General features: G+C 31.1%; 2 protein-coding genes across 4 annotated transcripts in view; both read right to left on the bottom strand.

Annotated features, from left to right (window-relative positions):
- Positions 1-1106: 1106 nt before the first annotated feature.
- LOC136984102 (serine/threonine-protein kinase meng-po-like) lies at positions 1107-10446 on the bottom strand. Its single transcript, XM_067281027.1, has 2 exons — positions 10181-10446; positions 1107-2735 (listed from the first exon to the last, which is right to left on the bottom strand). The coding sequence occupies exon 2, from the start codon at positions 2709-2711 to the stop codon at positions 1806-1808; it is 906 nt and encodes a 301-aa protein (XP_067137128.1). The 5' UTR covers positions 2712-2735; positions 10181-10446; the 3' UTR covers positions 1107-1805.
- Positions 10447-11463: 1017 nt separating this feature from the next.
- U2af50 (U2 small nuclear riboprotein auxiliary factor 50) overlaps positions 11464-12805 on the bottom strand; it is a 66514-nt gene continuing 65172 nt past the window's right edge. For all 3 annotated transcript variants that reach the window (XM_067281054.1, XM_067281056.1, XM_067281055.1), the window contains exons 13-14: positions 11954-12057; positions 11464-11863 (exon numbers count right to left, since the gene is read on the bottom strand). In XM_067281054.1, coding sequence (XP_067137155.1) covers positions 11732-11863; positions 11954-12057 — 236 coding nt within the window. In that variant the 3' untranslated portion in view covers positions 11464-11731. The remainder of the gene's footprint in view (positions 11864-11953; positions 12058-12805) is intronic.

Here is a 12805-nt window from a genome sequence, read left to right as displayed (position 1 = left end):
GAATTACTGGGATTTTAAAAAGTTATAATTTGATTATGGTCATTATTGAAAGTTAACGCCCCATACGCAACAGCCGGACGCGTGTATTTTCGTCTTCCGCAACATCCACGTTGATTTAAAACGCGATCGGCGATTCGTTCCCTCATTTTAATTGCCCACTTAAGTCGATTTTTGGTGTTCTCGTCAGGCACGTTCGCTAGCCAAAGCCAAAGGGTTCCGCCTAGCCAATTCGGTTCCAAAATGGGTTTTTCTGTCGCAAAAATTGCCTAGTGCGGGGGGGCACGCGTGCCATAGATTGGCCACGTGTACCGCCTTGGCAATCCACTCGCAGCCTAATGTGTTCCTAAAATTCTTTAGAAATATGCAGGTTTCTATTTTAATAATGCGTTAAACCCACGGTTATTTATCGTTAAAATTTGGAGTATTTTCCCATTGGAATTTTACTTTTTTCAAGAAATTAAAGAATAGTTCGATCGACTGCATTGTTTTAACGAAATACTTCAAACAATTTGATCTTTCTTTGTTTAAACAATTTAAATAGTGTTAAAAACTTTATTCTAATTATTAAATGTCGCTTAGGTATTAAAACAAAGCTATTTCAGTTATCGGGTTGCAATTTTCAAAAATTGTATTCGTACGGTCCAACGTCACAATAAATGCAAAATTCGGTATTATAAATTACCTCGAGCGCTTAATTTTTCGCAAAAAATATCGAATTTCACTTAATTTTTTTTAAAATGGGTCTTAGTCGATAAACGAATACGAAGAGTGATGGGTCTGAGAAAAGTAAAATGGCGCGGGGCAAATTAAATGCCGAAATGACTTAATTTGGCGATTAATTTGTCAAAATGGCGGTCTCCCGACGGAGAACTTTCGGTTTGAATTAACGTTCGATTAGATTTTCTAATCGCGTTAACGATAACCACGTTAACTTAACGTTTAAACCATCGAATATAGAATTTAATCAAAAATTTAAATTAGCCTAACGAAATTTAATTATTTAACGACGAATACAACTCCTCGCTTCTCTCCCAAACGTTATTATAAAAACTGGAAGTTTTTAAGGCACGGGTAGACGTAAACGTGAAAAAATATAAAAATTGAAGTCGTATTAAAAGATTTCTTTATTGTTTAATTTAAAACGTAATATCAAAAGTGCCGTATTTAATTAATTTCTAAGGACAAACATTTTTTTTTTGCCGTCGAAAGGATTCTCGAAAATTGATACGGGGTTTAAAAAGGCATGGTTTAAACACGCGACGGATGTGGGATATCGACGGAGTGAGGAAGAGGATAAAGAAGTGTAAATATACACTCAAAATTTTATTGAAGATGATTTGGTGTCAACTTTTACACACCACTGTTAAGAGAAATCATCAATGATTGTCGTGTGAGCTCAAAAATATAATCGTACGTTTACACAAAAAGTATCCGTGGCTAGCAGTTTTCTTCTGTTAAAACTCGAAATAAAACACAAAAGAATTATAGGCCAACCCGCATCCTTCGTCCGAGATAATCTTTTAAAACCCAACTTTGTATTCTTAGACGAATTTCAAGGAAAAAAGACAACGCTGCTAAGAAGCCGGAGACGGCAACCCAATTAACTTTTTTTTGCATTTTAGAAATTTTTTTCGATTATGTGCGTCGAGACAGTTTCTTCAAACGGTCGAGTGCAGATTATTGTGCTTAAAAAAGTTTTCTTTTGTATTTTTAAGAATTCGAACTGACGATCCATTCTTGTACTCTCTGTTCTTTAACGTCTTTAGCGTCCTCCTGTTCTTTAGGCGGATCCAAAGACGGATACTCTAATTTCGTGGCTCCTCTCTGGATGCTGGCATCAACCACCTGTCGTTTAGGTATTTGTTAACTTCCGTAATGGGATATCGCTTGGAAGGTTTGGGATCCATCATTCTTCTGAACATCCTCAGCAATCTCTGACTGAATTTCTTAAAGTCTTTGGGAATTCTCGTCGATTTCCTCTTTTGCCACTGGACGAATTCCCTAAACCGAGGGTCGGTGATGTCCGCTTTGTCCCAGGGAAATTTGCAAGACAGAGCTATGAATATCATCATGGCCATTTGCCACACGTCGGATCCCACTTCCACGTGATAACCCTCTAAGTGGACGGTTTCCCAAATTTCTGGAGGACACGTGGGAAGAGATCGCGTGCGCTTCTTGACTAGCGTTCCCGCTCTTCTCGTCAGACCGAAATCTGTCAGTTTAACGCGCGTAAAGTCCTGTGTGAAGAGCAGCACGTTCTCCGCCCTCATGTCGCGATGGACTAATTCTTTGCTGTGCATGAATTCCAGGGCGGAGCATATTTGTTTCACTACGGTTTTCAGATCTTTTTCCTCCATGCCTCCGTTTTCTTCGATGGCCTGCAGCAGATCGCCGTGCGGTGCCACTTCTTGGGCGAAATAGTAATATTCGCTCGTCTCGAAAGACACGTCGTACGTGTCCAGGATGTTGCGATGCGGGGACAGGAAGTAACTGTAATGGAACTCGATCAAGAAATCTCTGACCGTGGTAATGGACTTCGGCACCCCTTTCAGGGCCACTTCTGCTCTGGTCGGACGATGACGGGCCAAGACCACCTTACCGTAATCGCCTTCGCCTATTTCTCTGACGATGTCGTAAGTGTCTTCCAGTTGGACCACTTCGAACTGCAAATCACGAATCGTATGAATGCAGCTTTGTTTGTTCGAAGACATGTCTCCTCACCCACCTTTAAATATCTGAAAATAGCATAAAGTATGCAAATTAAGTGTCGATAAACAAAGTAAAACAACTCGATTCGGGTGTTTTAACGCTAGAATTTAACAAAATGCGTTAAATCTTGTTGTTTCTGACACTCGTAACACTTAAAATACGGTTTGAATCGCTAAATTTAATCTCCAGCTTAAGATAAATAAACAAATAAGAGACATAATATATTCGAATCCGCACGAGACGTCCATGTTTACAAGAATGTCATTCATTTTTCGTCCCCCGTCGACGCTTGGATCACCTGGAAAGAATTTGCTAAATATAACTAACTTACTTCACTATAAATGGAAGTTTATCGGGAGGAATATCTTTCTAAGAAGTTCGCGCGAGGAATTAAATATAGAAACGCGGTGGAAGAGAGAAATTACGATTTGTTTTTCTTTCTTCGCCTCTCACAATGTGAAGCGAAACGGGAAATATAATTTAGTAAAGGTCTAAGCTATATATAGAGCCCGAGCAATCAATATCGTGTCATAACATAAAGATATTCGGTTGCAGCCGATGTCGAGATATAGACAAACTATTCGTTCTCTTCCTTCCGCCAGCTTCCTATCGATTGGGGATGCCTCATTTGCATAAAATCAATCATATGCTGCGTTGTGACATTTTAAAGTCCGAGTCCAAATGATGAGGAAATTGAATGACTCGAAAGAAAAATTTTTATTTTTTGATTTTTGTATCGAAAACATGTTGCTTTTCCTTGTTGACCCAATCGATTTTTACCGCAGATGAGGAAAGAAATGGCGCTGGTTGTTGACAAAATATTAGTTTTTTTCTAAATTAATATTCATTAAGAGGTGAGGGATAAAGGGGGCGAGTTTGTGTTCTATCCTGAATGTTTTTAGCATATTTTTTTCACTTTTTATAAGTGTTTACCGCTATATAATGCAATTTTTTTTAGGTCTTCCCGTGTTAATTTTATTTACTATACACACACAAAGATTCTACGGTGAAGGGGTAATATATTCCTATAGGTATATATACATATAGATAAAAGTAAACATATATTCGTATATTTTACGCCTTCACAGTAAAAATACTCGTGTATATTAAGTTAGTGCGTAAAAATAACACAGAAAAGCTTTAAAAAATCACATTCCTGCAGAAGGAATATTCGTTACAGCGTAACACGGAATTACGTTACGTAATAACGAACGGGAGAAATTACAGCATAACTAATTCGATTAATGCGAGATGCCATAATAATAAATTTGAATTAATGACGGGCAAAATATCGCGTAACATCTGGGCATTTCACATTTGAATAAATGTATTTTCGGACGGAAATAAAAACATAAAATTCTTATAAATTAAAGGGCCTTTTTACAAATTACTATTTTGATTTTATTCGTCTGTCAGACACAAATTCGTTACACATACAACACAAATTCGTTATAATAAATATATGCAGGAATATTCTTATACAGTATCTAATTTAATACAATGCAAAATATTCGTTCTATTTTTAAAATCTCTTTCGAATAATTTAAACAAATAAAAATATATTCAATTTTATTACACTTGTGGTGTGTGTTAACAGAAGGATACGCATCTCTCACGATTTTTAGAAATTAAATCACTAAAAAAATTATGTAATTTTATAAGAAAATTATACAAGATTGACTCATAAATGACGTGTAATTTTCTAGTTAATTTAACACGTGGCGTAAGCCAATTTGTTATTCCGTCTATTTTTATATGTAAATTAGATCTCGCGATAGAATTGATTGCAATTTGCCACTTTTTCACGAGATACGAAAAAAATTAAAAAAGGAAAATTACAAAAGGAAAACTTCGTGGATTTAATTAATATTAAAAACTGGAATAAATCTATAAAACTCTTTTCCACAGTTATTGATTTGCTTTCTATTTCCTAATTTACAATTAAGTTAATAATTATTGATAAAACAAAATATATTTTAGTGAATTTTTTCCATGATAAAATTCCATAAAGTAAGGACTTTATTTACTCGCAAGTACACACACACACACACACACAAAAAACCCGAAAGTTTTGTTTATTTTTGAGTAAAGTTTACTTTTTATCCTTTGTTTTCACGAAGCTTATTCATGATTTTATAAAACAGTTTTTTTTTTTAGAGTTTAAAAATAAACTTCGCGACAACAAACAGTCTTTTATTCGTGATATTTTTTTTATATTTAAAAATAAACAAAAAAGAAGTTCTTGTATAAATTTTCGAGGCAAAAATTTTATGTTTATGAAATTCTTTCGTGATTTTCTAAAATAATTTTCCGGAAAATCGTGAACGAACTTCATAAAAAATTGTTTTAACAAGATACATTTCGAAGAACTAATCTATCACCCTGCACTAATTTTAAAATATTTACCAAGAATTTTAATCTCGAAAAAAAAAACATTGAAAATTTCTTCAAAAGACATCCTTTTTCTTCTTTAGAACGAACTTTCGTAAGATTTTTCGCATTTAGATTGGAGGCGGTTTGGACAGAATTGCAGGATTTCTTCTCGACTTAGCAGAAGAGAAACAATCTAAATAAAGAAACCGCCCCAACTTAGAAATAAAAATGACCTTTGCCGGGCCAAAACGGATGATGTTCTTTTCAACAAAAGTTGGCAAATGAACTTGCCGCTCGTGTAAAGTACGACACTTACTGTCAATCACTGCGAATTCTTTTCCAATTTTGCTAAAAGGTATTAATAAATCACCCCCAGATCCATCAATCAATTAAGTATTAAGCTAAGCATAGAGGCCAAACTTAAAGGTGATAAATTACGTAAAAAAAAATCCTGGAATTATCTGGTAAAATTTTGCCTAAACTTCTGAGAGAGGAAGGAAAAGAGAGAGAGAGAGAATTTGCAACTGGTGGTAAAGAGTAGTTCGGTTCAACCTCTTAGTTTTAACCTCTATTCTATTATCAATACTGGGAAAGTTCCAAGGAGGAGACATAAAAATCTCACTTAAATTCTATCACAATAGGTAAATTGTTGGAACTCTTCCTAAATGAAACACCGCGTAGTAGATCGTTATCAAACTAAAGGAAACCCTTTAGTGAAGTAAGAGAAGAATTCCCTAAAGGTCGACTCAAAAATAAGGTAATATATCAATCGGCGGATTTATAAAACACAGGAAACTGAAGTAATTTCTTCAAAAAATGTTAAAGTGTTGGCGAATTTTTGGTAAATTATAGAAACGATTCGCATGTTGGATCATCTGAAATCAATTTATTTTCGATTAGAAGCTATACAAATGCAAACTTTTATTGGTACTTTTCAGTATTAGGCTTATATATCAGCACACAGGATTGTGACGTAAAATTTGTTTTAATAAATGAGATACGAGAGGAAGAAAAGCAGAAAAATATCGTATTATACTATCAATTTTGATTGTTTTTTTTTAAATTTACGCATTCTTTTTACGTAAATAAACTGTAAAAAATACATTCTACGTAAAATATTTTGGAAAATAAATTTAAAATTTTTTATTAACTTATAAGTTGTTTATAGAAAATGAGTTATAAACGCTTCTTTACCGCATATTTAAACCGATTAGCGATAATTATGCAAAAATTAATTCGGAAACTCACCGCACGGCGAGAAATAGCGCTTTATTCGCTACGACAGTCGATCTTTAAATACTTCTAGACAAGACAACACGTTTAATGTCGTGTTTTCCTAGACTCTGGATGTCGAAATCAAAACAAATGCCTTAAATACTATGTTAAGAGACTTTTTGTCGGCCAAATTCTGAAGTAGGTAGAGTTTAATTCCCATTTATATAGATTTCCTTAGGAAATTCGACAATTGACGAATTGTTATTACTTTGGTAAGTGTTTGACACTATGGAAGCCACCGTTGCGTGCAAGAAAAGTACGAGACTCGACTGACAACAGAACTTTGTATAATTGTAAAGATTCGTGCATAATAAATGATTTTCGTTTCTCCAACAGAAAATGGTAAACCCGACACGAATAAAGCGCAATTTCCTCACTCTTCGGCGAGTTTAGAAGTTAATAGTTCCTTCTGTCTAAATCATCGTTTAGAATTTAAAATCTTTCTTACCGAAAAGGACCAATCTTAACAATAATCCTCCCGAAATACGCACATTAATTTCGCGATCCGGCAAAAAAGATCCCCCCAGATTTTTTGACTCATGACCCATGAAACGTCGATAAATTCGGGAGGAGGGTAATTTCTGTATGTGTGGATGTTAGTGTGTGGGGAACGATTCTGTTCACCCTCTTTGAAGCTTAACTCCCTTTTTGTCGAAAGTTTCTGAAATTTTGCAGGGAGATGCTACTATTAGAGGGATTGATGCTGTTAAATTTTGGTGTTTAAAGATCGAGGGGGTGGAGAGATAATGGGAGTCGTGTGTATCTCCAATAGGATCGGACTTAATGACGATTTTACTCGTTATTAGCATTTATAATATTATATATATATATATATATATATATATAAACCTCGTCCCTACCCTCAAAATTAAGCTTTTTGCCGTTTTATAATATTTAAAAATATAAAAAGTTTTAATAATTAAATATCATAACAGATGGCGCCACTAAAATTTTAAATGTTGCTGGGAAAGTTGAGCAACTCGTTGCTGGTTTACTTATTACTAAATTATCGCGGAATCTCTCTTCGCTTTACCACATTTATTAATGCTTGTTTTGTTGTTTTATCCTACGCGAATGTTGAAGTTGTATTATGAAAGATAATTTTAAATTAATCAAACTATTAATGGGCGCAAAATACGTGATGTTTATCTTAAACATTTGCATTCTAAATGGGTTATACGTTCAAATTTCGTATAAATCAATCGGATTTTATACGGAAATAGATCGCGACGAGGTTTAAACCTTTGAAGAAAAAACGCGTAACAGTTAACTGTTACGTTTCCATTCATTCGTTGGTATGAAACTGTTACGAATCTATCTGTTCTACAGTATTATGTATATGCTTCTATTTATTTTTAAGTAAATTGAAACACCCTAAAGTTTTAGATTCATTTTCGGGAAATTTAATCGTCGTCTCCACGCGAATTTCTCATTTCCAGCAACGATAGGGAGTGAATTGTTACGTAAACAATTATGTGCAAATAGAACCAAACAAAGAGATTAATTACGTTAATTTCTAGAAATTTGGTACATTTTCGACGTATCAGGCAGAGAATCTCGGGCCTTAATCAAATGTGGCGGATTCTGTAGTCGAGGATCCATAAATCTGTCATATAAATTTCATTAATATCGGGTCGTAGTGATAAAATTTTCAGATTTCGCCAGCATTTTCGGAACCGAACAATTAAGAATTTTTATATTCCATAAAATTACTCGCTAACTAAATGAAAATGATAATCTATGGAGATGAATTTCAATCGATATCTTCATAATCGTTATGGCTACTTTATTAATTTAATTTCCTGTTTTTTTTACCGCTTCACTTTGCTTCCTAAAGTTAAACTTGTGTGTTTTATTGAATTGTAAGACGTAACATATTACGATTTACGATTAAAAGGGAATGTCGACCTCATATTAAAGTATAAAAAACAATTTTATAGAAGTTCGTGGCCTCCTAAAAATAAGAAATTCCATTTTCTGATTCGAAGAGTAACTTTTTGCCTAGTAATAAATTCGTATAATCGGCAATTTTATAAGCTAACCAACGCAATGGCAAGCTTCCAACGCTATCGCACTCTATATTAATTCTCCAATTTCTTAAGAAATTGGAAGATTGGGCTATATATTTTTTTTTACATTAAAAAGTAAATCTCTAGCATTTTATTGCAACAAAATCATAAATGTTAAGTGCATTCTAGCGTTGGCTTTTCCCCATTCAAAACTGCACGATCGATATATTCTTTCACTAGGTGCAACCGAATTAAAATATAAAATCCCGGACAAACTTTTTAAGTAAAGCACTTCTCGTAAATAGAAAAAAAGTATTAAAAAAGTAAAAGATTTTCTACTTAAAGAACTCGAGTTTTTTAAAATTTAATTATCTATTTTCAATTAACAACTCATTCGAAACGGCACAATCGATTCAAAATTATCAAAAAATGAGCTGTTTTTTTTAAAGATGCAAATAATTAAAAATCCATTAATTAACGAATTAAATACGAGATTTGGCTTGGAAATTTATAAATATGCCCAAAATTTAACAAATAAAACCACTACGACGACTAAAATTGAAGTGTTAATAATTAAATTAGACAGAAAGAGGGGGGAAAGGAAAATTTGATATTGAAGGTGAGAAAATTATAAGGTATTATCTAAGGAAATGAAATATTTCGCAGATAATACAAACTAATTTAAGAGGCGTAGACGAAGAAAACTGCTCTTTGGTAAATTTAGAAATGCAGTCAGAATAACATCTCGTTAGCACATGGTTTTCATTTATTTTGGGAAGGCGTCGGCCACCCGATTGAACAAACAGAAAAATAACCTCAAAAAATACCGAAAAACAACATTAAATAAAGTAATTGTAATTAAATAATTAATTAATTAGATCTCGATAACGTTTACAATTTCCAAGCGGCTATAACAACCAAAAATAATAAGTAACAGCAATCGATTGGGAAGAGGTACAGTTAAGGCGCGTTATTTAGCTTCTAAACAGCTCTAAAGATTAAAAATTCATAATTATAATTAGAGATTATTATTATTTAAACGCACATTAAATAAACGGCTAAGAAAATGTTTTGTATAATTTTAAAAAATTAAGGTTTAAAGACAGGTAAATAATGTTAATCATTACAAAAGTTAGTTCAAGCCAAAGTTACTAAAACGGTTTAGGAAAGCTCGAGGATATTCTTGTGTCGATCTATGTTTAGCTCTTATCACATTTTGTCACCTGTTAGACCAAACACGTACAACGTTGCCAATTCCTATCATCAAAATAGAAACAGGCAGATTTATTAAATATTAAAATGATCGATAATGACACAACACGTTAATGTGCTTACATACACGCTGAAAATATTTAAATAATTATTTTTTCCCCCTAAAACCGCGCCAAATTATTTAAGTTTTTTTCAATTTTTTTATACTTCATACCACCTAAATTTACCAAAATAATTTAAATCCGTTGTTTATTTGTTAGAGTACAGCATTTTTTTAAAGCTAATTATAGTGAGTAGGTGTGTATGTTTATGTATAAAAATCTGTTTAAAAAATTAAATAGACGTAATAATAATTAAATTAAAGATATAATTTAATTATAATTTATTAATTTTTTCAATTTAAACTCTGTGTAAAGCCACAAATATCCATTCATCTTTCTGCATGTAAGCAGTTACTATATATAAATATCTAGATGATCATTATAAAAAAAAAAGTATTTATTTATATTTAAGAAATAAATACAAAATAATTACCGGTATTTACAAAAACATCTTTTATATTTATTTAATGATAACAAGAGTTAAAAAATAGTAACACTCACTTTATATATTCACCTATCGAAGCGATGTTAAAGTATTCTTAATGATATTTTATGAATATTCACACGTCTGTGATGAAATTCCTACGAAAATCTTGCATATCGGAAGGGAAAATCCAATATGTCCTGGCTTAGAAAGGTATCTCGATCACTGGATTCTTCAGATAGATGACTAAACGAACAGACAGATGCAACAAAGATTGAAGACGACTGCATTTGCGCATGTCTGCTTTTATTTTTATTCTTTTTTAACCTTAAATAAACGTTTTTCTCTCTTATTTTATTTTTTTCTTAAATAAAAATTAAAATCAATTTTTTTTTATTTCATTTTAAATTAATAAGTATATATATATAATTGTTATTTTATATAAAAAATAATTAATATTAAATTATTACTCACGTTATAATGATATTCATTCGTAATTTTCAATGCATTTTTTTTCGAAAAATAATAAAGTTCTTAATTAATTATAAAATTACAACAGCATATCTAGAATATTTAAATGAAAAAATACATTTCTTTTTATAATTTAAATTTAAAATTATATATCAATTATTATTATTATTATTTTTTTTTTAATTTAAATTTAAAAAAAAAAATAATTTGGTATATAATTTTATTAAATTTCTAAAATAAATTTCTGAATTTTTAAAAATTTTTTAAAATTAAATATAAAATTTCTAATTTAGAAAATTGTTTCGTATGTTAATTTTGCAAATTTTTATGTAAAAAAAGAAAAGTTAAAAGATGTAAATGATAAATGTAATGGTAATAAAATAATATTTTTATTGGTTATCCTACTTTAATAATTTAAGGCATATAATTCCACAAAAATTATCATCAAGTGTTGTTATTTTGTTTATTAGGTACACAATATTGTTATGTATTATAAAATTTTTAGTTATCAGAAATCTTGCAATGTTCAAGTTTTATTTCTATTAAATAATAAATTAATTGTGTAAATATAATCCAAATTGGAAATGTTGACAGACCATCTGCCTGTCTCACATAACAAATCCAATTCTTCTATTATTTGACAAAAATTATATTTTAAATATAAAATTAACTTCATCTACTAATAGTATTAATGGATGTGTTGTTTACAATAATAATATACTACACATTATGTAACTTGTACCTTTGCTAATGTAAGTAACCCCAAAACTTCTCTATGCGCATTTATTATTTTGTATTAATTGCATTGTATGGTATTAATTTTTCTTTATTCTATCATGGTAATGAATGGATTATGTAGTTTCTAGTAATAAATACCACTGGACAACAATAATGATAAAATGATCATTTTTATTGTAAGAAATATTAGTGAACAAAATGGAGTGCATTGACCATATAGACTGGGAGACAGATGAAATCAGTTCAATGGGAACACTGACACTAGAAAATAGTTGCTATTTCTACCCATCTTCTATAAGATCAATAAACAAAAAAATGAATAAAAAAATTTACAACCCCATTGAATTTTTTTTCTTTCCATTTATACGGCTGTTCGAAAACAAATTTAGTTATCGTCTGAAAATCAAAAATCGGGAGACTTAGAATTCACGTCGATGATATTTATCCGGGTCAAAATACGAAGTTACTACGACACGATTGTTAAATTTCCGACCGGTTAGGTTTTGTTGTGCTTTCTGACAGTCTATGACTGAATTGAATTCCACAAATACCTATAATAAAATATTGATATTATAAAAATAGTGTTATACATTATATAAATGAAAAAAAAAAAGCTAGAAACAATATTTCTAAAAACTTACTTTCCCACAACCAGGTACTTCCACACCTTCTATGGGCCTTGGTATTTCAACACTCTTCACTACACCATACTTATTACATTCTTCTTTTATATCTTCCAGAATATCTAAAAACATATGCAATATTTATAATCAGAGAATAAATATTAAATAAATTAAAGTTATAATGTAAAATCTGCTTATTATAATCAGTTTGGGATTTATATCATTATTAATAACAATAATCATTCAATAATATTAAATGAAATAAGCAAATATGATTAATGAAAATTCAGGTTTAGTTGACACTGTCATTAAATGGACATGTTAAAACAATTAAAAATTGTATAACTGAAAGATTTATTTATTCTGATTATTACTATTATTAATTATAGTAATTCATCTGGTATTGTTTGTCTGCTGTTTTTTGCAGTACAGCCTTTAACAACAGCTAGTGTATGATTGAAGAAATGCCAACAATTTAAACTATTGTACTGCAAGCAAATAACGATTAAAACAATTAACATTTAAAGAAATGTCTAAGACTGATAACGATTGCACATTATCAGCTATATGTTGAAGTTGATAATACAAAAATACTGTTTAAAAAATATATTTGAATATATTTTAACTTTATCTTGAGGGAACCGTGTTTTATGTTTTCTTTCTTGCATAGACACAATGCAGTGACAGTTGATTTAAAACACTGGGCAAATTTTCATCCTTTATTCGGTTGGCAAATAAAGGATGAAAATTTGCCCAGTGTTTTAAGTCAACTGTCACTGCATTGTGTCTATGCAAGAGAGAGAGAGAAAAAAAAAAATATTTTAACTTATTTAAAAATATATAAATGTTTGAAAGCAATGATAACTATAA

Source organism: Centruroides vittatus, unplaced genomic scaffold, assembly GCF_030686945.1.
Source record: "Centruroides vittatus isolate TY-2023 unplaced genomic scaffold, ASM3068694v2 contig_904, whole genome shotgun sequence".
NCBI lineage: Eukaryota > Metazoa > Arthropoda > Arachnida > Scorpiones > Buthidae > Centruroides > Centruroides vittatus.
The sequence above is the reverse complement of the archived record's forward strand: the minus strand, read 5'-3'. Positions and strand labels throughout refer to the sequence as shown.